We start from the raw sequence: 24652 nt of genomic DNA, 5'->3' as shown, positions 1-24652 counted from the left end.
TAATAAGAGATTGGAGTCATTATGTTGGAATAATTTCTGATGGGGATCTTCCCAACATGTTCTCAGTACTATTAGGCTTAAGGCCCTCCAAGTATTCTGTAACTTTCTCTTTGGTATCCTGAAATTCATAAATAACATAATCTACTCATATAGATAATGAAAAAATTAATATAATGCCTAATATGTAGAAAATAAAAAGAAATTAACTTGTTATAAAATATAGTAATATGTATTTCAATATTGAAATCCTTGGGCATTACTACTAAAGACATAAAGAAGCAATGAGACGCTTGCTGTATGTATAATGAACAAGTCTGGATTTAATAGAAGTTATAAGACGAGAAGCCATTCCATTCAAAATGATAGCAGAGGTGTGATGGACACTAGAATAAAACCTGGTATTAAGTAATTATAGAGGAGACTTATTTGTATAAGCGAAACAGGGAAACAATCTTCATGGAAGTAAGAATAACCTGATAAGTAACAGGTAGAGAAAATGAAGGCATACACTGTTGTTGAAAATGAGCAAAGTCTTGTTTCAAGGAAGATGTTATAATAATTTTCTATGCTGCTCCATGAGATGGGATAGTGAAGAATATGTCAGAAATCATACACCCATCTAGATATCTCACCACATGTTGGAGCAAGCATTTAGACTTTTAAGGCCTTTGAGATCTTGGAGACCATGTCCTTCAAGAGTCAATGGGAAATTGAGAAAGATTTGAAAAAAGCAGTAGTATTTAAGAGTCTACAGAGAAGTTGTGTGGCAGACCTTTGGAAAAAATATCAGATAAGACTGAAAGCCAATAGGAACTCTCCAAATAAATCATTTCAATATGTAATTTTCACAACAGAGATTTCTTATCATTGTGCTGCAAATATTTTTAAAAATTTATGTAGGATGGCAATAAAATTTATTTTTTAAAAATAATCTTTATGAAATTCATTGATGTCTTTACATTTGTCTCTACTAATTTAATAATGTATGGTTTAAAGTCTATTAAAAGACGTCTCAAATCGCCCTTTACACATTTGCATTTGGTTTCATTGTTTTTCCAGTAATTGTACCACTGCTGTGAAACCATTTTCAGCTAAATACTTAGTTGGAAACGTTACAAGTAATTTAGCTCGTTCCAAGAAGTGAGTATGCAAGTCCTGAGTCCGCAACTTTTCATAATTAGATTAATTAAACTGTGTTTTGGCTTCAAAATCTTTCATTTATTTATTTACACTCAAGGAATTTTCCTGCAAATGTTGCCTAGTGGCCCACTGGTTTCCAATGTATTAATCAACCCTACCTTTAAATCTAGTCAACTAATTAAACATTTAAAAAGCAAAATTTAAAAACCAGTCCTTTAAATACAACTCTTCCTCTAGGGAGGAGAACGGAGAATTCTCTGGAGCAGGCAGGCGCCCAGGTTCCGACTTTTGACAGCCCCTCGAAGCTCCGCCTCTCTAAACCCCGCCCCTCACGCACTCCACGCCCCTCTTCCGTACAGACTGCCTCCAGAGCGGGCGTCGGACGTCGAGCGGAAGTGACGTACAGGGGCCGCCGGCGGTGTCGCTGGTGCGTTGCGCTACTGGGCCTGAGAGTGGAGTGGCCCTTGCGCCAGGGAAGATAGCGCTATGTCGATCGAAATCGAGTCCTCGGAGTGAGTTCCGTGGTGGTGGATGTTCGCGAGGTTGCGGGGGCCGGGAGGCGAAGGGTGGGGGCGTAGAAGCTGCTCGGGAGTGGCGTTCGAGAGACTGGGGAGCGGAGGGGCATTTCCTTTCCCACAAAGAAGTTTCTTGTATCTGGCTACCTCGGAGGCGGGCCCACAAGATAGTAGCGGACGGGAAGCCCAAAGCCCGGTGGGAGGCGGCGCGGGGTTGGCGGTAAGACATGCCTGGAAGACCTGAGTTCTAGCCCTCGCCGACTCCTGGTGCGCTCTGTGACTGAGCAAATTAGCCACCCAATCTGGACTCCGGTCTTATCTGCACAAGGGGGCCGGACTCGCAGCCTTCTTTCTCTTCCCGCCCCCAGTGAGCAGTGTGGTTTGTTTCCTCCCCTGTGCTTTCAGGGCCCTCTGTGCTTTTTTCTGCCCAGCACTTAATCCAGTATTGTCACCGTTTGCCCACCCTACTAGCCTGTGTAGGCTTCTAGGGGCTCCTTTTCATTACAGTCCCAGTTCCTAGCACATCGTCGAGGCTCAGTGATTGTCTTTGGAATGAATGAGTGATTGTCTTTGGAATGAATGAGCGACTGGCTATTTTATGAAGTTCCACGTGGCGCTGAATTTTGGTTAGTCTGTGAGCTCTGTGTAGCCCAAAGGAGGGCCAGAACGTGGAAATTGGGCCAGGAGAATGATAGACTTGGGGGAGAGGGGCGCTAATGAGTGACTGAAGAAGGTCTTTAGTGAACTTTTCCAGGATTCCATCCTCTACCTTGCTCTTAACAACACTTAATAATTAAATCAGCAGACGTATCATTTGTGTCCTGAGTGTAAGGGAGAGAGGACTTGTCCTCAAGATCTGCCATAGGAAGAAGGGAGGTTTATTCATTCAACAAATATTGAAGTCTACTGTGTACTTGTTTTAGACCCTGGGAATATAGTAGTGAACGAAGCAAACAAAAATCCGTGCCCTTATAGAAAGTACATTGTTATTGAGGAAGGCAAACAGCAGGCAAAAGCAGTAAGTAAAATAGGCTTAGCAAATGGTGGTAAGTGTTTTGGAGAAAAAGTAAAGCAAAGAAGGGTGATGGAGAGTGCTGGCGGTGAAGACAGCTAAGTCAGGGCAGGAGTTGGAAGGGATTCCATGCTTTGAGCCTGAATCAAAGTGGGAACTGACCATTCTCCCAGCTGCATGTTTTCATTATCAATAATTGCTGCTTTTTACTAAGTATTTTCTATGCTAGTCACACTATAAGCAGTGTAGTCAACCCTTTGACCAACCCCTACAGAGTAGGTATTTTTAACAGATGAGAAAACAGGCAAAGAGATGTTAACTGACTTGTCCAAAGTCACAGTAAGTGACAGAACTCTGATTTAAATTCAAGCCTGTCTCCAAAGCTTTTAGCTCTTTATGTATTACACTGTGTTTGAAGGACGTGAATTTGATTTTGGCTATGTCAAATATGAGTTCTTTGCAAGCGTGGTGTTTCATTTGGGGAGTGTAAATGGAAGTGTGCTATGGAAGACAGTGTGATACTGGAACAGCAGGTATCTCTTGAAGGGGCCATGAGAGAAAAGACTACTGTGAGTAGCAGTAATCAGTTCCCTTCTGCAGAAAGGGAACCCTTTTTAAGAAGAGGGTGTTTGCTTTCCTGTCCAGGGTGTATGTTCACGTGCCACGCTGCCAGTTTGAATCTTCATTTTTCCACTTATCTCTGTTACCTGGTCAAATTCTCATCTGTAAAATGGACATAAGAGTAATGCCATCCTCATAGGGTTGTTTTGAGGAGTAAATGAATCCAAAACGCTTAGAACAGTACCTGATATATAGTGAACACATAGTAAACATTGGTTATTATTTTTTGGTTATTATTTCTCTCCTGGGAAAGAGAATTGACTAAATTCCAGTCTGAAATCCCTTCCAACCAGGACAGTGTGACCCCCGATACTAGTGCTGTCCAGTAGAAATACCTTGTGTGCCACATATTTACTTTCAAGGCAAGAGAAGAACAGTGTAGTACAGCACTGTAAAGTGAACTTTTACTGTCTATATGAACAACATTCTTCACTAGACTCCTTAACACTAAGCCGAAGATCAAGAAGTTTTAATTATATATATTTAACTCGAAATGACTTGTCACATGCTGAAAACTGTTGCTTGTTCTCTGAGTATTTGGAGATTGTCTGCGTCCTCTTTTCCTTGGGAAACTGAATCCACATGTTTTTATTTCACTTGTCCTGAACATTTGGTAACAAAGGCAGTGGGTAGGTGTTATTTTTGCAAGTGAGGACACATAGCTTTGTTTTGCTTTTACATACAGTATAGCTCTACTTATTTGTGTTCAACAAATCCCTTTTAAGAAGGTCTCAATTCATATTTTTTGTTGTCATTTGAAAAATGGACCAGATCATCCAATCATTTAGAGTATTTTGTGTCAGTGACTAGACTTGGTTTAAAGTATTTTACTATAGTGTGCAACAGTGTAATCATATGAATTAATAAGAAACTTGGCATAATAAGAAGATCTCTGACCTTGGAAGTAAGAGAGCCTTCTTGATACTAACTTGCTTCCTAGCTGACTGTGAGATATTGGGCAAATTATTTCCCTTCACTGAACCCCAGTTCTCCTTTTTTTTAAAATTTAATTAAATTAATTAATTAATTAATTTATTTATTTATTTTTGGCTGTGTTGGGTCTTCGTTTCTGTGTGAGGGCTTTCTCTAGTTGCAGCAAGCGGGGGCCACTCTTCATCGCGGTGCGCGGGCCTCTCACTATCGTGGCCTCTCTTGTTGCGGAGCACAGGCTCCAGACGCGCAGGCTCAGCAGTTGTGGCTCGGGCCCAGTTGCTCCACGGCATGTGGAATCTTCCCAGACCAGGGCTCGAACCCGTGTCCCCTGCATTGGCAGGCAGATTCTCAACCACTGCGGCACCAAGGAAGCCCCCAGTTCTCCTAGTTCTGAGTTGGAAGTAGGACTGGATGATATCTTGTAACTTAGGTTCTGTGATTTTTTTGGAAAGTTTTACTCACATGATAAAGAAATGGAAAGTAGGTAGTGAAAGGAGGATGGTTGTGTAGAAAAATAAACTGAGGTGGGCTTTATTTTGTGGCCTCTTTGGTGAGTGAGGATCCATGAGCTGAATGACTTGCTTTCTTCTTTCAGTGTGATCCGTCTTATCATGCAGTACCTAAAGGAGAACAGTTTACATCGGGCATTAGCCACCTTGCAGGAAGAGACTACTGTGTCTCTGAATACTGTGGACAGCATTGAGAGTTTTGTGGCTGACATTAATAGCGGCCATTGGGACACTGTTTTACAGGCTATACAGTCTCTGAAATTGCCAGACAAAACCCTCATTGACCTCTATGAACAGGTAAGAGTGGGGGTGATGCTGATCCCTGTAGGTTGGTTTATTGTGGGCCCCCTGACTGGAAAGCATCTGTGAACATTTCTTCAAGCATTATGGGGCTGTAACAGCCCTAAAATTTACACTGTCAAAGCTTGAGTGCTACTCTGTATTTTTATCTCTCTTCTTGGAAAAGCCAAGATTTTCCCACATTGAAATTCTTTCTTAAGTGACCATTAAATGATCTATTCTTACACCAACTGTTCTGACACCAAATAGTGTACTGCAATTTAGTTCTGACACTAACCACCCAGAGTTAGTGCAGACCCCACTAGTTAAGGGCTCGGTCCTCTACAAGACTGTCTTTACTTCACACACCAGCCACACTTTGGGGTCTTGGGCCACCTATACTTCTGACCAACTGGCTACAAATTTGAGGGTCCCCATGACCCCCTCAGAATTGATAATTCACTAGAATGACACAGACCTCAGGAAAGTGACATACTGATGATTGCAGTTTTATTATCAGGGGGACAGATCAGTACCAGCTGAATGAAGAGACATATAGGGTGAGGTTTGGGAGGGTACTGAACCAGAGTTTCCAGTGCCTTCCCCCCATGGAGTTAGAGTTTGTCTCTTACCTGGCACATTAAAGTATTCACCAACCAGGAAGCTCCATTGAGATTTTTCATTCAAATTCTAGTTCCTTGACCCTCTGCAGGGTTGGGCTGGCTCAGAGCATCAACCCTCTAATCATATGGTTGTTCCTTTTGATAACCAGCCCCTATCCTGAGCCATCGCCTTAGCACTAACTCAACGTGTGATGCAGAGGGCTTATGAATAACAAAGATATTCCTATCACTGGGGAAATGCCAAGGTTTTTAGAAGATGTGTGCCAGGAAACCAGGACTTAGATCGTAAAATTACTTACTATACACAGAACAGAGTGGATTTTCTGGAAATAAGAATGTCGTGTGGTTTGAAGTAAAAATAGGGAAATGAGTTTGTTTCTTTACAATCCACGTGAGTTTAGTTAATTCCCTAAAGAAAATTTTGGTAATTGGAGAAAGGTTTCTCTGGAGCCTATAGAGATATTTCCATCTTTAGTTTTCTTTAGCCTCTACATTCTGAGTAAGAGACCTAAGAGGAGAGGAGATTGGTAGATAAAAATGAAGGATGGAAGTTAAAGGATTGAAGTTATTACTTTATAATTACTGTAGTTGTCTGCCTGAAATTGCTTGTGAAAAGGAGAAGGGGCATTTCCTGATTTGTGATTTGGAAATCATTTCGGTAGGCCATTTCTATGTCAGAAATTGTACTGAAAAAGAAAAATTAATACGCGAATGCATTGAAACAGCCATTTTCTTTCAATTATACAGGTTGTTTTGGAATTAATAGAGCTCCGTGAATTGGGTGCTGCCAGATCTCTTCTGAGACAGACTGATCCCATGATTATGTTAAAACAAACACAGCCAGAACGGTATATTCATCTGGAAAACCTCTTGGCCAGGTCTTATTTCGATCCTCGAGAGGTATGACTGTGGTAATGAAAAGAAACTGTTGTTAACTTTGAGCAATAATGTGATCTTTTTAAAACCATTTTATTGGATACTTTTTGTATTTTTGATTTAATTTTTGAAAATGATACTTTTTTGTTTATTTACATTGGTTGAAATTTGCATATGTTAAAGAGAATAATCTAGTTTAGTATTTGAGGACCTTCCCTCCCTCACACACCTCATCATACAGGATTGTGTGTTGATTAGTAAAAAAGTAGACAGTTCATTCTGGTATCATTTCCCCATTAGCCCAAGTATTTAACTGGCCCAGAAGTGCTGCTCTACTGCTGGTATGTTCACTGTGCATTTGTGTCCCTTTGGAAGTGCAGAGTCTTAACCACTGGACCACCAGGGAAGTCCCGGTTCTTTTAGTTCTTAAAAGCTTGTGTTTTTGCTTCTCAGCTGATTATGCTTACTGGTAGAGCATGATGATTGATATTCTTTTATTCTTCCAAAACCATATATATATAGTTTCATTCTTTTTCACCCAGTCTTTTACTAGAAGCTTGTCTAAGTAGGAGGAAGAAGAATTTAATAGGCACTGCATAATGGGAAGTTGTTAGAGTAAACTCACAGAAACCGTGAGGATAAAGGAAGGAGTTTGGATTGCCAGGACAGGATTTAAGTTAGAGGTGGTGAAGAACTTCTGGGCTGGGAGTCATTTGACTGAACACAATTATTAAAGAATAAAAGAATCCTTGGCTCTGCAGATTTTTCAAAAATTGGAAAAACAACTCTGGCTTTGACATAGTTTACTTAGGCTCTTTTCAGAAATAATGGTGTGGATTGGCTGACCTCAGTTCTGTCTCAGCTCATGCTTTTGAAATGCAAGTGGGTAGAATTGAGAAGTTGTTTTTAAAAACTAAATGGTTTGATTAATCCTCTGTTTAACTTTTTATGTTTTCCTTTTTGAATGTTTCTGCTTGATTACTGTTACTTTTTTTAAAATAAGCACATTTATGTCTTTTGCCATTTCTTGGAAGTGATGCTACTGCCGCTCCTTTTTCAGGCATACCCCGATGGAAGTAGCAAAGAGAAGAGAAGAGCAGCGATTGCCCAAGCCTTAGCTGGGGAAGTCAGCGTGGTGCCTCCATCTCGTCTCATGGCATTGCTGGGTCAGGTAATTAAAGCCTGTGGAACTGAAATGACTCTGAACTCCTGGTAGTGTTTCCTGTACCATATAAAGTCTATGTATGAGCTAAAGAAATCAGACAACCTAAGAACTGGGAAATACCTGTAGAGCTGCTTGTACCAACAGCTGTGCCATGCCACATTCATCTTTCCTGGGAGTGACAGTATAGATTAGTGGTTAAGGGCGTACACTCTAGAGACAGAATTAGGGTAACAATAGAATTTATCATCCACTCTTGAGGGCATTGTTGATCATCGTGCCAGAACACTGTCTGAAACAAAGTGGAACAAATGTTCACCATAGTTAGAATCTGAGCTCTCTCACTTACCAGCTGTGCGGTCTTGGGCATATTACCTAACTTTTTTGATCCCAGTTACTCATCTAGGTGTTGTAGTAAGGATTAAATGAGATAAAAGGTACTTAAAACAATTGTATTTTGCCTGGCACCTTGTAAACACACAGTAACTGGTAGCTGCTGGTGGTGTTTGTTTTTTCTTTTTCTTTTCTTTTTTTTTTTTAGTAGTAGTAGTATTACTAGCATTGTTGTTATTATTTTTAATGCGACCTAGAGTACAGACTCCTTTCTGACCTCATCTTCCCCGTGCTCTTGGTTGCTCTCAACCATGATAACCACTCGTCTTCATGAAACTCCTCTCTTGGCTTTTCTAACCCTATTCTTCTTGGCTTCCCTTTTCATCTCTCCAGTTGTTCCTTTCTTGGTTGTTAGAGGAAGGAGATAGGGGTGATGTAGAGAGGGGTTTTCGTTTTTGTTTTTTCCTTTTAAAGTTGGGAGTGATTTGAAACTGCTGCAGACTAAGGGTAAAGAGCCTGTAGAGAGTACCCATTGATTGGAGACAGGCCAAGTTCTCCAGTCATTAAAGTAAAATATGAAAAATAAGCAACATATGAATTTTGGAAAGAAATAAAATTAATAGTATTTATAAACATTAATATTTCAACTATAATCATAGTATTAATTTAAAAGTTTGGTAAAGTTGTGAGATATAAAATATACCAAAGTTGATTACATTTCTACATATCATCACTGGCCAGTTCGAATATTCAGTGAAAAAAAGAGCTTTTGTTTATAGCAACAGCATACAATATAAGAATTCTAGCATTAACTTTTGTGGGTAATACATGATTTATTTCCATTTTTAAAAAAGGCAAAAGCCTTTCAGAGCTTTCAAGAGAAATAGAAGATTTGAGTAGATGGTGAAACATTGATTTTCCTGGATAAGACTGACATTGATGCCAGTTCTTCTTAGATTTAAGGCAGTTTATAATAAAGATCACAATAGGATTAGAACTGTTTCACAGAAGAATTCTAGTGTTCACTTGAAAAAATAAACTTGGAAGTATATTCATCAAAGAAATTTTGGAAAGGAAGAATGTTGAGAGCATACTAGCCCTAGAAATAGTGAAGCTTTTAACAGGTTTATAGTTTGAATCATTTTGGTACTTGGCATCCAGTGCAACAGCAGTGCAAGAAATTGATCCTGTTATTTATAAGAATTCAATAGATGATAATGGGAATGTCACAGAACCTAGGAACAGGGAAGAATTATTAAGTGTATGGTGTTGGGGCACGTACTTTAGAATGGGGGAGAAATGTCAGATCAGAGCCTTCTCTCATATTTTATAAGCATAATTTCAGATAGAGTGAAAGTTATGTATTTTAAGAATATAGAAAAACTTAGGTGGTGGTATAATGTATCAAACCTCCTGTTAGGGAAGGACTTCCTGTGAGTAGGGAGTAAACACCAAGGTAAAGGTCAACAAATTTCATTCCTTGAGAGTTTAACTTAAGATGAAAAGAAACCTTTAAAGCTATAATAAAAAAAATGGGTAGATTGGGAAAAAAATTCTTTTTGGCAAACATAAACAAATACAATGTGTTGATCACATTAAAAGCTCACAAATTGATAAGAAAAATAGTAAGACCACAATAGATGAGTGAGCAAAGAACACGAATAAACAGCTAACAGAAGAAATATATGTAGTTAATAAACATGCAGAAAAGCTCAAACTCTAATCAGAGAATTGACTAAAGTAGGGCGTAACTTTCCACTCATTAGAGTTTTTAAATGACATCCAAAATTATTGTTTTCTTGATATAGTAAAGGGAAAAAGGAATCAACATTGATCATGTCCCTGTGTTATATAGACTTTACATATATTATTTTATTTTATCCTTTCATCAGCTCTAGGAATTAGGCTTTTCCCCTGAATTTAGTTGGTGAAATTGGGAGTCAGAATAGCATAGTTGACAAACTAGGACCATTTGTCTTCAAAGTCCATGGTTTTTCCACTCCCCGTAATGCAGTCGTGAATGCTATTGAAGTTGTGTCTTTGGGGGAAAACACTTTGGCAGTATATATAAAGAGCCTTAACCGTTTGTGTTCTTTTCTTGATTCAGTAAGTCCTCTTCTAGGAATCTATTCCAAGTGGGGAATATCCTCATAATAGAAAAAGCCTTATGTCCAAAGGTGTTCACTGCAGCATTATTTAGATGAGTGCAAAAATTAGAAGCAGTATAAGTGTCCATTAATATATTAAATAAACTGTGAAACATCCACTGCATAGGATATATTGTACAGCCATCGAAATGTTAGTCATGTCATAGCATGATCTAATGATAGGTGAAAACAGAATATAAAATTTTACATATGGTATAATTACAGCTATATAAATTAAACATATATGTCAGGGGAAAAATACTACAAGGTAACATATGAAATGCTAACAGTAGCTGTGTTTGGATGTTCGAACTATGGGAGATTTCTGTTTTTCAAATTTTATTTATAATAAGAGACACCTATAAGAAAATAGGTGTAAAAACATGGCCCTGTTGGCTCTCAGAGTCCCCTTCTACCCTGAGATCAGCCTGTGTTCCTAGGACACAGAGTAGCTGAGCTTATGTTGTGTTTGGATGGCCAAAGATGGTTGGCTCTGGATGGCTCACAGTTTCCTGTGAACCTCACCCTTTCAGGCTTTGAGCAATCAGGACCAGATCTTAAAAGCACCCAAGTGGATTTCTTTTCTCATAGGCACTGAAGTGGCAGCAGCACCAGGGATTGCTTCCTCCTGGTATGACCATAGATTTGTTCCGAGGCAAAGCAGCTGTCAAAGATGTGGAAGAAGAAAAGTTTCCTACACAGCTGAGCAGGCATATTAAGGTAGGATCCTTGGACACTTCAGCCAGTCGGTAGTCATTTGTTGGGGACTCAATGTATGCTTGCTCAGCCAGGCCCTGTGCCAGGAGCTTGGGCTGGGGAGCAGAACTCATTCTCCAGCTCTGACAACATTCATGGTTGCTGCTGGTGACCCAGGCAGTGGCACACCTCAACTGTATTACCGAGTGGACATACATTGGACATCTGGCCCATCATCTGCCCTTGGACTTCCTCCAAGGAATCCTGCATTTGGAAGACTGCTTAGCTCTTTGGTTAAGCCTGGGACTAAGAACCATGAAATTTCTATATATTTGTCCTGTTCAACATTTGTGTTTTTGCTTGCTACGTGTTAGGCAAAGTACCAGGCATGGATTATAAACTGGGCTTGAGTGGTGTTTGAGGAAAATAATTTTATCACCTTGATGGCTGGTTCTTGGTGTTTTTTGTTTTTGTTTTTTGACTTTTCTAAGAAAAAGCATAATGAAACAATTGTTGCAGTCCTCAGAATTACAACCATATTTGCTACTTTAGCATCTCCTTTTTATTAGTTTCTTTCTGGGTTTGTGCTCTGAATTTATAGATTTAAAAATAATTCATATTCCTCAAATCTTTGACTTTGGCTTAGTGTTTTGAATTTGTCTTTTCTGGATTATATGTTTTGATTTGCATGTAAAGGTATTTTGGGGCAGCACTTTTACTTACCCTGGTTAAAACCTTGCGACAAATAGAAATCCATTATAATTATGCTGCCAGACTAAGATTTTCTGTTATAAACACTTCCTTTTTTGGCATTTAAAATGAAACTCATAATAGAACTTTTCTCTGTTCCCATCTGTCTAATGTTCTGTAGTTTTTATCTGTTAATGGAAGCACCTTTGCTGGTAAATGCTCAGGATACATTTCCCAGGCAAACAATCTGTCAGCTGTAATCAGTTCTCCTAGAGTTAGTCAGCCACACGTTATCACTTGATCAAATGAAGGTCATGAAAAGAAGCAGTGATGGAAAATTTGTTTAAAATATAGTGGAGGAAAATAGCCATTTATTTTGAAAAATGAATTTTTTCCCCCAGATGAAAAAAAAAAAAGGAACATATGCCATATTAAGTTGAGTGTGAAAGTCATGCCAACAGTGGCTGATTCTGGTAAAAATTTATTGCTTGAGTTAACAGGATTATTTGTTCTAAGTCCCTTGTTAAAATATTATTTTGCTTTTCTTTGGAAATACCAACTTCATTTAAAAAAAAAACAACAAAAACAAGAACAAAAACTAGTTTCAGTGGAGAGCCTAGACGCTCAACTGGTTGGAGAAAATATATCTAGCATCTCTTGGTGTCTGGGTACAGAAACACCCCTCCCAAACTCCATGATACAGGAGCTTTATGGCTTTATGCTAGGGCAGAGCTCTCAAAAGTTTAAAATGGGAATTGTTTTAAGGCCACTACATAAAAGTGCATCTGTTTCATTGTTTCATTTGAAACAGTTTGGTCAGAAATCACATGTGGAGTGTGCTCGATTTTCTCCAGATGGTCAGTATCTGGTTACTGGGTCTGTTGATGGATTCATTGAAGTATGGAACTTTACGACTGGAAAAATCAGGAAGGTAAAGTATTTTAAATACATTAATTTTTCTAGTGGGAGAATTATCTGTTACTGTTTTTAAATTATCTGTTATTTTTGCAATTTAAATTTACTTTTTGAATGGGTAATATGTACATCTGATAAAACATTTTATAAAATAGAACGGTTATTCAGTAAAGAGTCTTGTTCCCCCCTCTTGTCCCTCAGCCAGTCAGTTCCCTTCCTTGGTCCACTCAGGGTTACCAGTTTCTTATGTAACTTTTCTGGAATATTCTATGTGTATATGTAAGCAGTTGCTTATTGTTTCCTATCTAACCTTATTGTAGGACTAATTGTGTTTCATTCTGAATGAAGTGGAATATCTTTTTATATGTGAAAAGCCACCAGTATTTCCTGTTCTGTGAAGTCTTTTCATATCCTTTGCCCATTTCTCTTTTGGATTGCTTCTGATTCAATACTTGTGTATATTGCAAAATGATCACCACAGAAAGTCTAGTTAACATCCTTCATCACACATAGAAGCTTTTTTTTCTTGTGATGAGAACTTTTAAGATCTACTCTTTTAGCAACTTTCAAATATACATACAGTATTACTAACTGTAATCACCATGCTGTATATTACATCCCCATGGCGCTTATTTTACAACTGGAAGTTTGTACCTTTGGACTTCCTTCATTATGTTTCTTTTTATGTTTAATTGTTGATCCATCTGGCATTTGTTTAGGGTGATAAAATTGGTGTAGATCCAACTTAACTTTTTCCCAAATAGCTACTTGTTGACTAACCCCTGATTTAAAACGTAATCTTGATCATAGAGTACTAAATTCCACTCCATGCTTAGTGGATTTATGAGTGACTTTCACTTTCTACATTGTCTATTTCTTTATAATTTACCTTTTTTTTTAACCATGAAGCAGTCTCTTTCTATACTTTAGAAAAAATATATTTCAATATGAACAGTAATGGATGATAAAAGAAAAGTAACAAATAAATAGATTAATCAATACATGGTTTTAGGAAAGGTAGCTGACAGTATGGACAAAACATTAATTTCTCATGTCATACCCTAAAAACAAATAAATTCAGATATATTAAAGATGTACAATATGTACTGTAGGGAAATTTTGCTTAGAAAGGATCATAAGCAAAAGATGCAGGCTAATATGTTTGCATTTTTTATAATAGTTATTTGAATTGTGTAAAAAAGTTATTCCCAGTATTATCAGTTGTTCATCAGGATAGTGTGCATGACAGTATTTGCTTTGGAGATTTAGAGTCGGCATAGTCCATTATCCTGCTTTTAGTGAGTTTGCAGAGACCTGGGGTAACTGGTGTTTTTGTGTTATTTTGGTAACTGCTTATCATTGTTTCCTTTAGGATCTTAAGTACCAGGCCCAGGATAACTTCATGATGATGGATGATGCTGTCCTCTGCATGTGCTTCAGCAGAGATACAGAAATGTTAGCAACTGGTGCCCAAGATGGGAAAATCAAGGTATGAATTAGTGGCATGAACTCTTGTATGCAGACATTTTGAGAGTTCTGTAATGAGTTAGTGTCCTACGTAGGTTTTTTGCTTAATAACAGCTGCTCTTTATGGAGCATCAGCTTTATGCCAGTGACTTTAGTTTTTCTTCTTTAATCCTAATAATAACTCTGCCTAGGGAGGTCCAGTAATTTAAGGTCACACGGTTGGTAAGTGACAGATCTGGGACTTCAGTCCAGATCTGCTTGTGCCCTTTCTGGTGTGCCACTGTGGCTCACCTTATATGGTGTGTTGTGCTTAGGGGATGGGGTGGTCTGCAGGTGATTAGCAGTTGATTAGCTGTGGCTTGTATGTAATTGCTGTTAAAATCCCCTGGGCTAGATAAAATACAGAAATGGTCTCTGCTAAGTGAACTTAGAGTCTGAATTTTTGTTTTAATAATTTAAAAGGAAAGAGGCTTAAGTTTCAAAGGATTCACGTTATCATTGTATTGTGTGAACCAGACATATCATATTCAGCTATTAGCATGCATTTTTAATGCTGTTTTTAGCATATTAGTGAGCACTGCATCTTGCTTGGCTCTGCAGAGTGGAGTGGGACAGTATTTACAGGTTTTTACTATTCTTTTTTTTTAATAAAGGTATGGAAGATTCAGAGTGGACAGTGTTTAAGGAGATTTGAAAGAGCACACAGTAAAGGTGTCACCTGTCTAAGCTTTTCTAAGGATAGCAGTCAGATCCTTAGTGCCTCTTTTGACCAGACAATTAGGTAAGTAAGAATCCCCAAACTGCCCTCACTTGGGTTTAATATGGTGAAGCCTTAGAGGGAGGTACTAGTGATTCCTTACGTTTTCACCAGGATGCTTTTATATGGAGAGTGAGGGTATGTGAGACCTTATTTCCCCAAAGTACAGCTGACACAGTGCTATTGTGTTGTCCATTTGGGTCTTTACCTAGAAGAGAGATTAGAAAGGGATTATAGCAGTACTTCATATTTCTCAAAGTGTGGTCTGTGGACCCCCCTGCATCAGAGTCACCTTAGAGGACATGTGACAAATACAGATTCCTGGGACCCGGCAGAGACTTAGAAGTCTGTTGCTGAACAGAAGCTTGTGGTATTATTGGCATATTTTCTTCCAGTCTCTGTGCAAAGCTTTTGTTGTGGTTTTGTTTGATTGTTTGACATAAGGAAAATAATACTGCATACATAATTGCATAGCCCTCATTCTTAATATTTTAACATGAGCTTCTATAATTCATCTAAAATGCTTTCAACAGTTGGTCCCAACCATAATATGTAGAATATTAATTGTTCTTTTCATTTGCTTTTATTTGTGATAGAATTCATGGTTTAAAATCTGGAAAAACCCTGAAGGAATTTCGTGGCCATTCCTCCTTTGTTAATGAAGCAACATTTACACAGGATGGGCATTATATTATTAGTGCATCCTCTGATGGCACTGTAAAGGTTAAGTATTTGCTACTGGTTTGTTTTGGGGTGTCTATTCCATTTTTGCCCTTTGAGGAGTTTTCAGTGGTGATAATGGTGATAATTGTGGTGGTTAAACCTCTTTACTAAGTATTTTAGCCATAATTGAGGTGAGTCTGTGACAATAGTAATATTCTGTGGTAATTCCTATTGGCCTAGGGACCTCAAATCTCAGCCCTACAGACGCTATCGTGTGTAGGAAAAGAGGAAAGATGTGGAGTTCTAAACTTAAGTCCACCCCCATTTACAGTGGTGAAATTCCATCTTGCCATAGGTATGGTCCACCGCAACAAGTTCACGAAGAGCTCAGTGGCTAAATAAATAGGTCTCATCCCACCCCGAGCCCCCACATTCGGGCCTTTCTAATAGCATTTCAAGAGGAGCAGGAGGGGCATAGAGTAGAACCAACTCCTCTCTCAGATACTTATTTATTGCCTTCAGCTCTCATCTGAAAGTAGTGGCTCTTCGGTACCTTAAGAGATTTAGTTATTTCAACAGAGGGCCTCATTTCCTAGAGAAGATGGGAAATCCATCTTCTTTTCCATGGGAAATAGAAAATCGCTAGAGATCTTTGAGACACTCCATTTACATTCTAGATCTGCTTTTAAATTGCCTTATGTGAGTGTTAACGTGGCAGAAGACCTAAACATTCTAACACAAATCCCTAACAGTCAGACCACCTTCTGCAGTGGCTTGTTCTGGCTTGGGAATTGAACCAGAAACCTGAAGGTAGGAGATATACTCTTCCTCAGGATGGGTGGGGAAATACAGAGCTCTTAGTGCTTTAGTCATGCGGTTTGCCCTCTTTGTGCTATGTATCAATATATGGGCCTCACAACTTGTAAAAATACCATTGGGAGGTGGCTTGTGTAGGTCTCTTTGTTTTGTGGTCTTTTCCTTTAGTTCTGCAGTAAGTGGGGTAAAGCATCTCACTGACCTTTTGGACAGAAAACTCTCGAAGTCTTAGAACTCTTGATCCCTGAAATGTTCATTGCTTTTCTAGGCTGCTGGGCTTTGGAGAGGAGATTGGGGTAGATGATACAGTATTTATTAAGAAAATAAATACTGGGACAACTAGTGGGGCAACTATTTCCTCCTGTTTATAGGTATTCATTCAACATCTGTTTTGTGCTGGGTTCCATTGAAGGCACAGAAGAAACACAACATAGTCCATGCCTTTGAGGTTTTTATACCTCATGAAGTGAGTGCTGTCCAGACAATGCCAGGCAATAGTTGGTCCATCCCTTCTCTAAGCACATTTCAGATTTCAATAACTGTGATGTCTGATTTAACCACTTCAGTTCATAGTAGCTCAGAAGGGCCAGGTGAGAAGCATTAGGGTGGAGAACTATTAGCAGAAGAAATGTTGGACTGGGAGAGGTCACACAAGTGGCCAAGAGTAGCTTCCACGTCATGGATCCTCATGTGTGTCTGTTAACATTGTAACTTCTGTGCAGTGGTTCTCAGTACAAGCTGAGAATCATTTGTGGAGCTTTTAAAAAACGCACAGGAACTTCCCTGGTGGTGCAGTGGTTAAGAATCCGCCTGACGATGCAGGAGACATGGGTTCGATCCTTGGTCCGGGAAGATCCCACGTGCTCGCTCTAGAGCCCACGAGCCACAACTACTGAGCTCTCACACCACAACTACTGAAGCCCGTGCGCATTAGGGTCCGCCTGCCGCAGCTACTGAAGCCTGCGCGCCTAGAGCCCGTGCTCTGCAACAAGTGAAGCCACCGCAATAAGCCCTCACACTGCGATGAAGAGCAGCCCCTGCTCGCCACAACCAGAGAAAGCCCGCACAGCAGCCAAGACCCAACACAGCCAAATAATTAACTAATTAATTAAAAAAAAAGATTAAAAAAAATGCAGAAACCTACATCCCACTCCAGACCTACCAAATCTGAATCTCAGGGTCCTGAGCATATAAATCTTAAAAAACCCTCATTTCATTTTGGTGTCCAGAGAAGGGTAGCTTTCTGGTTGTTTATGACAGTAGCAGTGTTGACACATAGCTGATATTAAAGATAGGTAGCTTGTTAGCCAAGGAAAATTTTGTAGGAACAGATAATAAATTTTAAAAGGATTTTATTATTTCGCTTTCTGGTTTTTATTTTGTTTATACCAGTTAATCAGCAAATGGGGAGTTCTTATGTATATGGCAATGCTAGGTATTTGGACTGTAAGCAGCTTTTTTTTCTGAGTCAATTTTTTTCTTTTTTAGTAATATAATTTTCAACTGCAAAACATTAGAAATTGTTAACCTTCCTCCCCCGCCCCCCAAATGTTTATGCCTTATATTTTTGTGTTGTAGATCTGGAACATGAAGACCACAGAATGTTCAAATACCTTTAAATCCTTGGGCAGCACTGCAGGGACAGACATCACTGTCAACAGTGTGATCCTGCTTCCTAAAAACCCAGAGCACTTTGTGGTTTGCAACAGATCAAACACAGTGGTCATCATGAACATGCAGGGACAGGTGAGTGCTCAGAAAGTGCCTTTGCTCAAGCCCTGTGGGCCGTTCCCAAATCAGCGTGTCTTGGTCCTGGCACTTTCAGTAACCAAATGTGGGTTCACCACTTGGAAAACCATATACACTGTATTTGTTTTTCAGACACTTACTTAAAATTTTAAATTCTGTGTCTACAAAACATCTTTTTGGCATCTCAATAGTTAATCTGCTTTCCCCAGGATGTTTGTGTACTATTCTCTTTCTTTTGCATCCTTTGGATAAATGAGACCCTGATCTGTCTTTAAGCCTCCTGCAGAACCTCACTGAAGATTTTGATATAACAATCCCTGTGTGAATGAGGGAGATAGTGTGTGTGGATTACCAGCTTGGGACATCTGCTAGCTACCATGTGATCTAAGGTGGAACTCCAATAGGAGAAGGGCAACAGTGTCTTTATGATGTGTATTTGTAATCAGAACACCTGCTGGTTCCCAAGGAACCTCACTTTTATAGCACCAGGGACATTAGGAGTATCAAGGTTGAGGTCTCAAGCCCTGGGCCTGTGTTGTGATGCTACTGAAATGTTGGGCTGGGCACTTGGGGATCCTGCTGAGCATGGGGAAGACCCAGGGGCTGGTGTATGGAACTCTCTCTCCATTGCTTGAGTCCCTATAAATGATAAATTGGTAGTGACGAACCTATGGTTGAGATGGCTGGTCTGCAGTACCTGTTGGGACACTGCATAATAGCCATAGTTGCCCACTTCCTAGTTTTCTGCTTGGCTTTTTAAAAACTTAAAAAAATTTTTTTTAGATTCACAAAGAAGTTCCAAAAACAGGTCAGAGAGTTCTTATACACCCTTGACCTGCATCCCCCACTGATAACATCTTACATAAACATTGTACAGTTATCAAAACCAGGAAATTGACATCAGTACAATACTGTTAACTCACATACAAACCTTATGTAGATTTTACGCCTTTACATGCATTCATTTTGAGGTGGGACATGAATAGGTCTGTGAAATTTCATCTCGTGTTGATTTATGTAACCACCACGATTAAGATACAGAACTGTTTCATCACTCCCAAAGAAACTCCCTTGTGCTACACTTTTATAGTTAAATCCTTCCCCCACAGCTCTAGCCCCTGGCAGCCACTGATCTGTTTTCCATTATTACAGTTTTTCATTTTGAGAATAGTAATTAAATGGAATCATACAATATGTAGCCTTTTAACCTTTTGAGATTGGTTTCTCTCCATTGATTTATGGTGATCTTAATGGTATGTAAAATAGAGCAAGCAAGGTCTAGGAGACAGAGTTCCATCATGAATGGAGAGGGCATCTCATTCTGTTAGAAAGAGGAAACTGGGGAGCATGGGCCCACAGAGCACTGAGAACCAGTAGTATGTTGATTTAGGAAATTGTGTATGCTAACGAATTTGCTTCTGGGTAAGATGGCTCAGTAGGCTAAAGAGTAGGATTGGTGACTTGGGACAAGTGAATTGTAAATGTCTGTCTGCCACTGACTTAAGATAGCTTATCCTTTGAATATTTCAGGACATGGTGAATGGAACTGGTAACCTAATTATAAATGACAGTAAACCAAAGTACAAAATAACATAAAGATGTCAGTTTAAACTGCTGCAGTAGAACTGTTGCTAATCCAGGTGTTTTATTTTTACCTTGGGCTGTGTTAATGATCTAGATTGTCAGAAGCTTCAGTTCTGGTAAGAGAGAAGGTGGTGACTTTGTTTGCTGTGCCCTGTCTCCCCGTGGTGAATGGATATACTGTGTAGGGGAGGACTTTGTGCTCTACTGTTTCAGCACAGTCACTGGCAAACTGGAGAGAACTTTGACAGTAAGTATTACTGACTTACGGCCATCTACAGAAATTGTTAATGCTTATGTCTTTCTGAACTCTGACGTAAACCTTTTCCAGACTGCTATCTGTGTGAACCTTGGTATAAAAAAATGTAAAAATGTTGTCACTAAATAAAAAAAAAGGCCCATAAGTAATTGTATGGAATTACCTCCTGTATCAGGAAAAGTCATCCTTTAGTGAGCCTTCAGCTTCAAGTGGATAGGATGGGTGTACATAAAGCAGAGAAGAAGGAAGGGAACATGGCTGTCTAGCCAGCTAGATTGGTTAGACCTTCTCCAGGGCGATTGGAGAGTGGCAGATATAGCTAGTCCTCTCCGTGTCCTTTCAAAGGCAAGTTCCTTGTATATTATCCTATCAAACTGATTATGATGTTTTTAAGCAGCTTTGTGTTGTAAGAGGGCTCAATCAGTAACAAGGAATAATTAATGCTAGCTGCTGTAACAAACAATCTTTAAATCTCAGTGGCCTAACACAATGAAAGTTTATTTCTTATTATGTCACAGTGTGATATAAATTGCATTGTCCTCCTCTTTTAGCTGTGCCATTTGGAATATGTGGCCCCTAAGATCTTAGAAGGAGAAAAGATAGTTGAAGGGGTATACTGGATGTTTTAAAGATCCACATCTGGAAGTGGTTTGTTTATATTACTTTGTTCGTCATTCTTTTTTGATTAGAATTAGTCACATGACGCCCACAGCCCAAATGCAGAGGGGTGGTTGGGCAGGGAAAATGTAGTCGTCTGCAGTCCAGGAAAAAGAAATGGTCTGGTGAATGTATAAAAAATTATACACATACCTGTTAAGAGAATAATCTCATCTCAAACTGTTCTTGAGTGAACTGTTGGTACATCTGCCTTGTGAAGCCTCCAGTATAGATCCAAGATGTGAACAAAACAAGATGAGGTGGAAGGTGTCCTCTAGTTGAGGAAAATACTAAGTTCACTGAGTTGAAGGAATTGTTTGGTCTCAGCCACCGTCTTGGCTTAATATTTATAAAATGGTGATGATGACTAGGACCGGCTGTAGTGCAGGAGTGCTTTGGCCCAAAGTGTTATTTATACGTTATGAAGAAAAGTACAGAAAATGTCATCAGTCCTGTGATAGCCTCGTTTGAGTTTTTGGTTTGTGTGTTTGGTTAGGACTCTTTGAGGCTGCCCTGGGCTTGATTCCTTTGGTGAGAAGTAGGAGCTTCATTCTTCTTCCCTCCCACTCAGCTCTGGAAGCGTCTTCAGAGTGATTTGTTAGAGACCTGTATACCCTAATCCTGTGCTTTACCTATTCCAGGTTCATGAGAAGGATGTGATTGGTATTGCACATCACCCTCATCAGAACCTGATTGCTACTTACAGTGAAGATGGACTCCTAAAACTCTGGAAACCCTAATTCAACTTTTCTTTTTAAACTAGCTTGAGAGCATGTACTTAAAATGAAGACATATTCATGTGTTGCTTTTTGTTTTTAGGCCAGCTTTTCTAAGTAAATTGTCTGAATTAGGCACAAGAATAAGTTTGTGAAAATTCATGTTTAAGTAGCAGTTACTCTTTTTTATATATTTTCAAGGTATTCGCTTATCTAACTGGGGCAGTCACTTAATGTTTTCAATAGTCTTTTACCTGGAGAGTGAAATACCGATATTTCTAGGGAAAAACTGTACTCCTTTGATTATTTGAAATGCTGATTAAAACGGGCCTCCTGCAGTAAAACTTGTAAATAAGGAACTATCCCAAATTCAGTAGCTGTTTACTGTTCCATCTTTTTTTTTTTTAAAAGATGTTAATAAACTTTACACCTTTCTGGAGGCTTTGTTTTTAAATGTAAGTAAGTGCTCATCTAGTTAACATATTTACTTGGAATCAAATGAAGAGGGTGGGACACTATATTATTATTCCTGAATCTCAAGTACAGCCAGAAGTCAATTCCTGGGTAGGACAGACTGAATGTAAAGTCAGGTGTCACATAGGATCTCATTTCACTGCCCTCCCCAAGGCATTCATTTTTCTTAGCTGTGCCTTTTCCAGGGAATATCGTCTTCATTTTATGGATAGAACTAGTTGCAGGACACATTATATGAGAATTCAGTTTTGGCATATTTGGAAATGCATGTGGGTGTCTCTTTTCTGTTTCAACCAAAGATGTATATGGAATGCCTGTGTTGATGTGTGAAGGTACTATGCTAGGTACCATTTCAAGAGAGTGAGCTTGTTTGCTTGTGCAGGCCTTTTATGCCCCCTTTTAATTTTCCCAATTAGTAGGTACAAACAAGTGGGGAAAGTTTTGTATAGTCTTACAAACCTTTGTCACTTGAAATATAGCCTGATCTTGTATTTGGGATCAGCTAGCTGTGCCTAGCACATAAAAATGCTTAATATTGGCTGAATAATTCTTAGCAGCACTATGAAATCCATCTTTCCCAGTTATATTCCCAAAACTGTCTGACACAAAACCTGCAGCTTTTTCACAGAATGTCATTTGCTGCCAATTTGAGAGTTGAATAGCTGTGAGTCTATATTAATGTAGTCTGCCATTCCTCCCAGTGAAGAGGCTTTCACTTAAGAAAGTTTAAGGTGGAAAGAGCTTATACTAAAATTCCTTAGAAAAATCTTCAAGAAACTGGAGTTTTGATTTAGCCCATGACCTCGTGAACTGGCAGTTGTGAGATGCACACTTTGTGCCAAGGCTCATGGAGAGCAAGAATCTTTTCAGCACATGTACACTTATTCTTTTTGGGAATTTTTAGCAAACACCTTCTGCTCCTGCACCTAGTGCTCAGGATGGTTAAAAACACTAGTTTCTGTCACAGGATAGGGGAGAAAAACAAGTTAACAGGATTAATTAAAATAGTTAGATAATAGAAAATCTGGAGTGAGTGAGTTGTTTTTTTGATGATCCGGACCTAATGGGTTAGGAAAGGCTTTCTGGAGTTGACCATAAAAGGACCAACAGGACCTGAAGGTAAAGGGCTTTGGTGATCTTAGGAGCACTGCAGTGTGCCATAGCTGCAAGGCATGTGCTAGACATATGGTAGGGTCTGGGGAGACCAGGCAAAGAGGAGAGGACTGGACTGAGAGCCATTAAGTATATCTTTTTTTTTAACGAAGTAATGCATTGGTGTTAACAAAGAAAAAATGGGGGAAAAAAAATGAATTTTGTTTTTCCCAGGTCACCTGTGTTTGTGTATCTGTCCACAACTTCATTTTGCACAAACCTAAAAGGTGTTTTTTTTTAATTTTTATTTTTAATTTTTTAAATTTATTTATTTATTTATTTATTTATGGCTGTGCTGGGTCTTCGTTTCTGTGCGAGGGCCCTCTCCAGTTGCGGCTAGTGGGGGCCACTCTTCATCACGGTGCGCAGGCCTCTCACCATCGCGGCCTCCCCTGCTGCGGAGCACAGGCTCCAGACGTGCAGGCTCAGTAATTGTGGCCCACAGGCCCAGCTGCTCCGCGGCATGTGGGATCCTCCCAGACCAGGGCTCGAACCCATGTCCCCCGCACTGGCAGGCAGACTCTCAACCACTGCGCCACCAGGGAAATCCAGAAGTGTTGTTTTGTTTAAAAGTGGAAATGAGCTTCCCTTACTCTGCGCCTAGTTTTTTTTTCTTTTAGCCCCCATGGCCATCTCCAGTACAAAAGGCAGGGGGAGCCCCGGGGTAAGAGGCAGAGGTGGGAGAAGGGCTGTCTGGCTCCTGGACACCATGGCAACTGCCCAACACTTCCACTCCGGGAGGAGAGGTGGTGGAGGGTGTGCTGCCCAAACTCGGGGTGGGGTGGGGTGTGCCGGGTTGGGTGTGGCTGTGCAGCAGGGGAACGTGGCAGGCATCCTGGGCCCTTGCCCCCCGCCCCGCCTTGGTTCTTAAGACAGCTGCTCTGTTGCTGCAGCCCACCTATTTAACTGATACTCCTCTAGCAGTTAAAACTCAAAAAACATGGCATTAAAGTTAACGCCGTGAGTTGCCCCTTCCACTGAGCTGCTGAATGACTCTGGAAAACATTGAATGACCTGGTATTCCACACCAAAAAAAAAATTTTTTAAGTACAAGTCTCAGGTACAACTCAGTGTGTTCTCCACTAGTTATTTTTTAGCTTGTATTACTACCATTAATAGCATTTATTGAGCCCTTCCTTCCTATGTAAGCAGCGTTATTTAATTCTCAGAACTGCTTTATGAGCTCCAGCCTATTCTGAGTCCTATCACATGAAACAGATTTCAAGATTCCATACCTTGCTCCTGGAGCGCAACTGACTGAGGTGGGGTTCTAAAACTCAATTTCTTTACTCTTTGAAAGAGTCAGTTTTTCCACCTTCTGTTAAGACTTATCAAAACCCCACAAAGGCAGACATGAGTAGAAAGAGCATCGAATTACAAGAATCTGGATTCCAGTCTTTGCTGTCATTTCTTTTACTTGGGCCAAGTCACCTGGTAACTTGTTTGAATGGCAAGTCTCTCAGGTCCTACCCTAGGCCTACAGAATCCAAGTCCAGTGGGGCTCAGCAAGCATGCTCAGATTTGAGAACCAGTAAGTAGACTAGAGGTCATTTTCATCAACTGTAAGGTAGGTGTTTCAATTCTTGTTCTGTTGGTCTCAGAAGGTTGCTGCGATAACCAAATTAAGTGATAAAGGTACAAGACTTCAGAAACCCTTGAAAGAGCATCTTTACTGCTATAACCTGCTAGCATTTTTCATTCACTGTGCTTTTAGAGCCTATGCTTCATTTTCCCACAGTACTTCAAAAGAGAGGAAATTACCACAGTGTATGTCTAAGATGGGAAGCAGCCTTGGTCTGAAACAAACTTGCAGTAGTTAAGGGCTGCCATTGTTTGACCCTCCACAGCAATTCTAACAATGGCGTTACTGTTCTGGTGATTAATATAACTATGTCCCCATGGTGCTGGTG

General features: G+C 39.7%; 1 protein-coding gene across 1 annotated transcript; it reads left to right on the top strand.

Annotated features, from left to right (window-relative positions):
- The first annotated feature begins 1517 nt into the window (after nt 1-1517).
- Nucleotides 1518-21555, top strand: SMU1 (SMU1 DNA replication regulator and spliceosomal factor). Its single transcript, XM_068553150.1, has 12 exons — nt 1518-1652; nt 4817-5027; nt 6380-6532; nt 7569-7679; nt 10742-10870; nt 12348-12467; nt 13824-13940; nt 14572-14699; nt 15272-15398; nt 17733-17900; nt 19582-19734; nt 21042-21555. Exons 1-12 carry the CDS (start codon nt 1627-1629, stop codon nt 21138-21140), a joined length of 1542 nt encoding a protein of 513 aa, XP_068409251.1. The 5' UTR covers nt 1518-1626; the 3' UTR covers nt 21141-21555.
- Nucleotides 21556-24652: the final 3097 nt, after the last annotated feature.

The sequence above is a fragment of the Eschrichtius robustus genome, chromosome 10, assembly GCF_028021215.1.
Source record: "Eschrichtius robustus isolate mEscRob2 chromosome 10, mEscRob2.pri, whole genome shotgun sequence".
NCBI lineage: Eukaryota > Metazoa > Chordata > Mammalia > Artiodactyla > Eschrichtiidae > Eschrichtius > Eschrichtius robustus.
The sequence above is the reverse complement of the archived record's forward strand: the minus strand, read 5'-3'. Positions and strand labels throughout refer to the sequence as shown.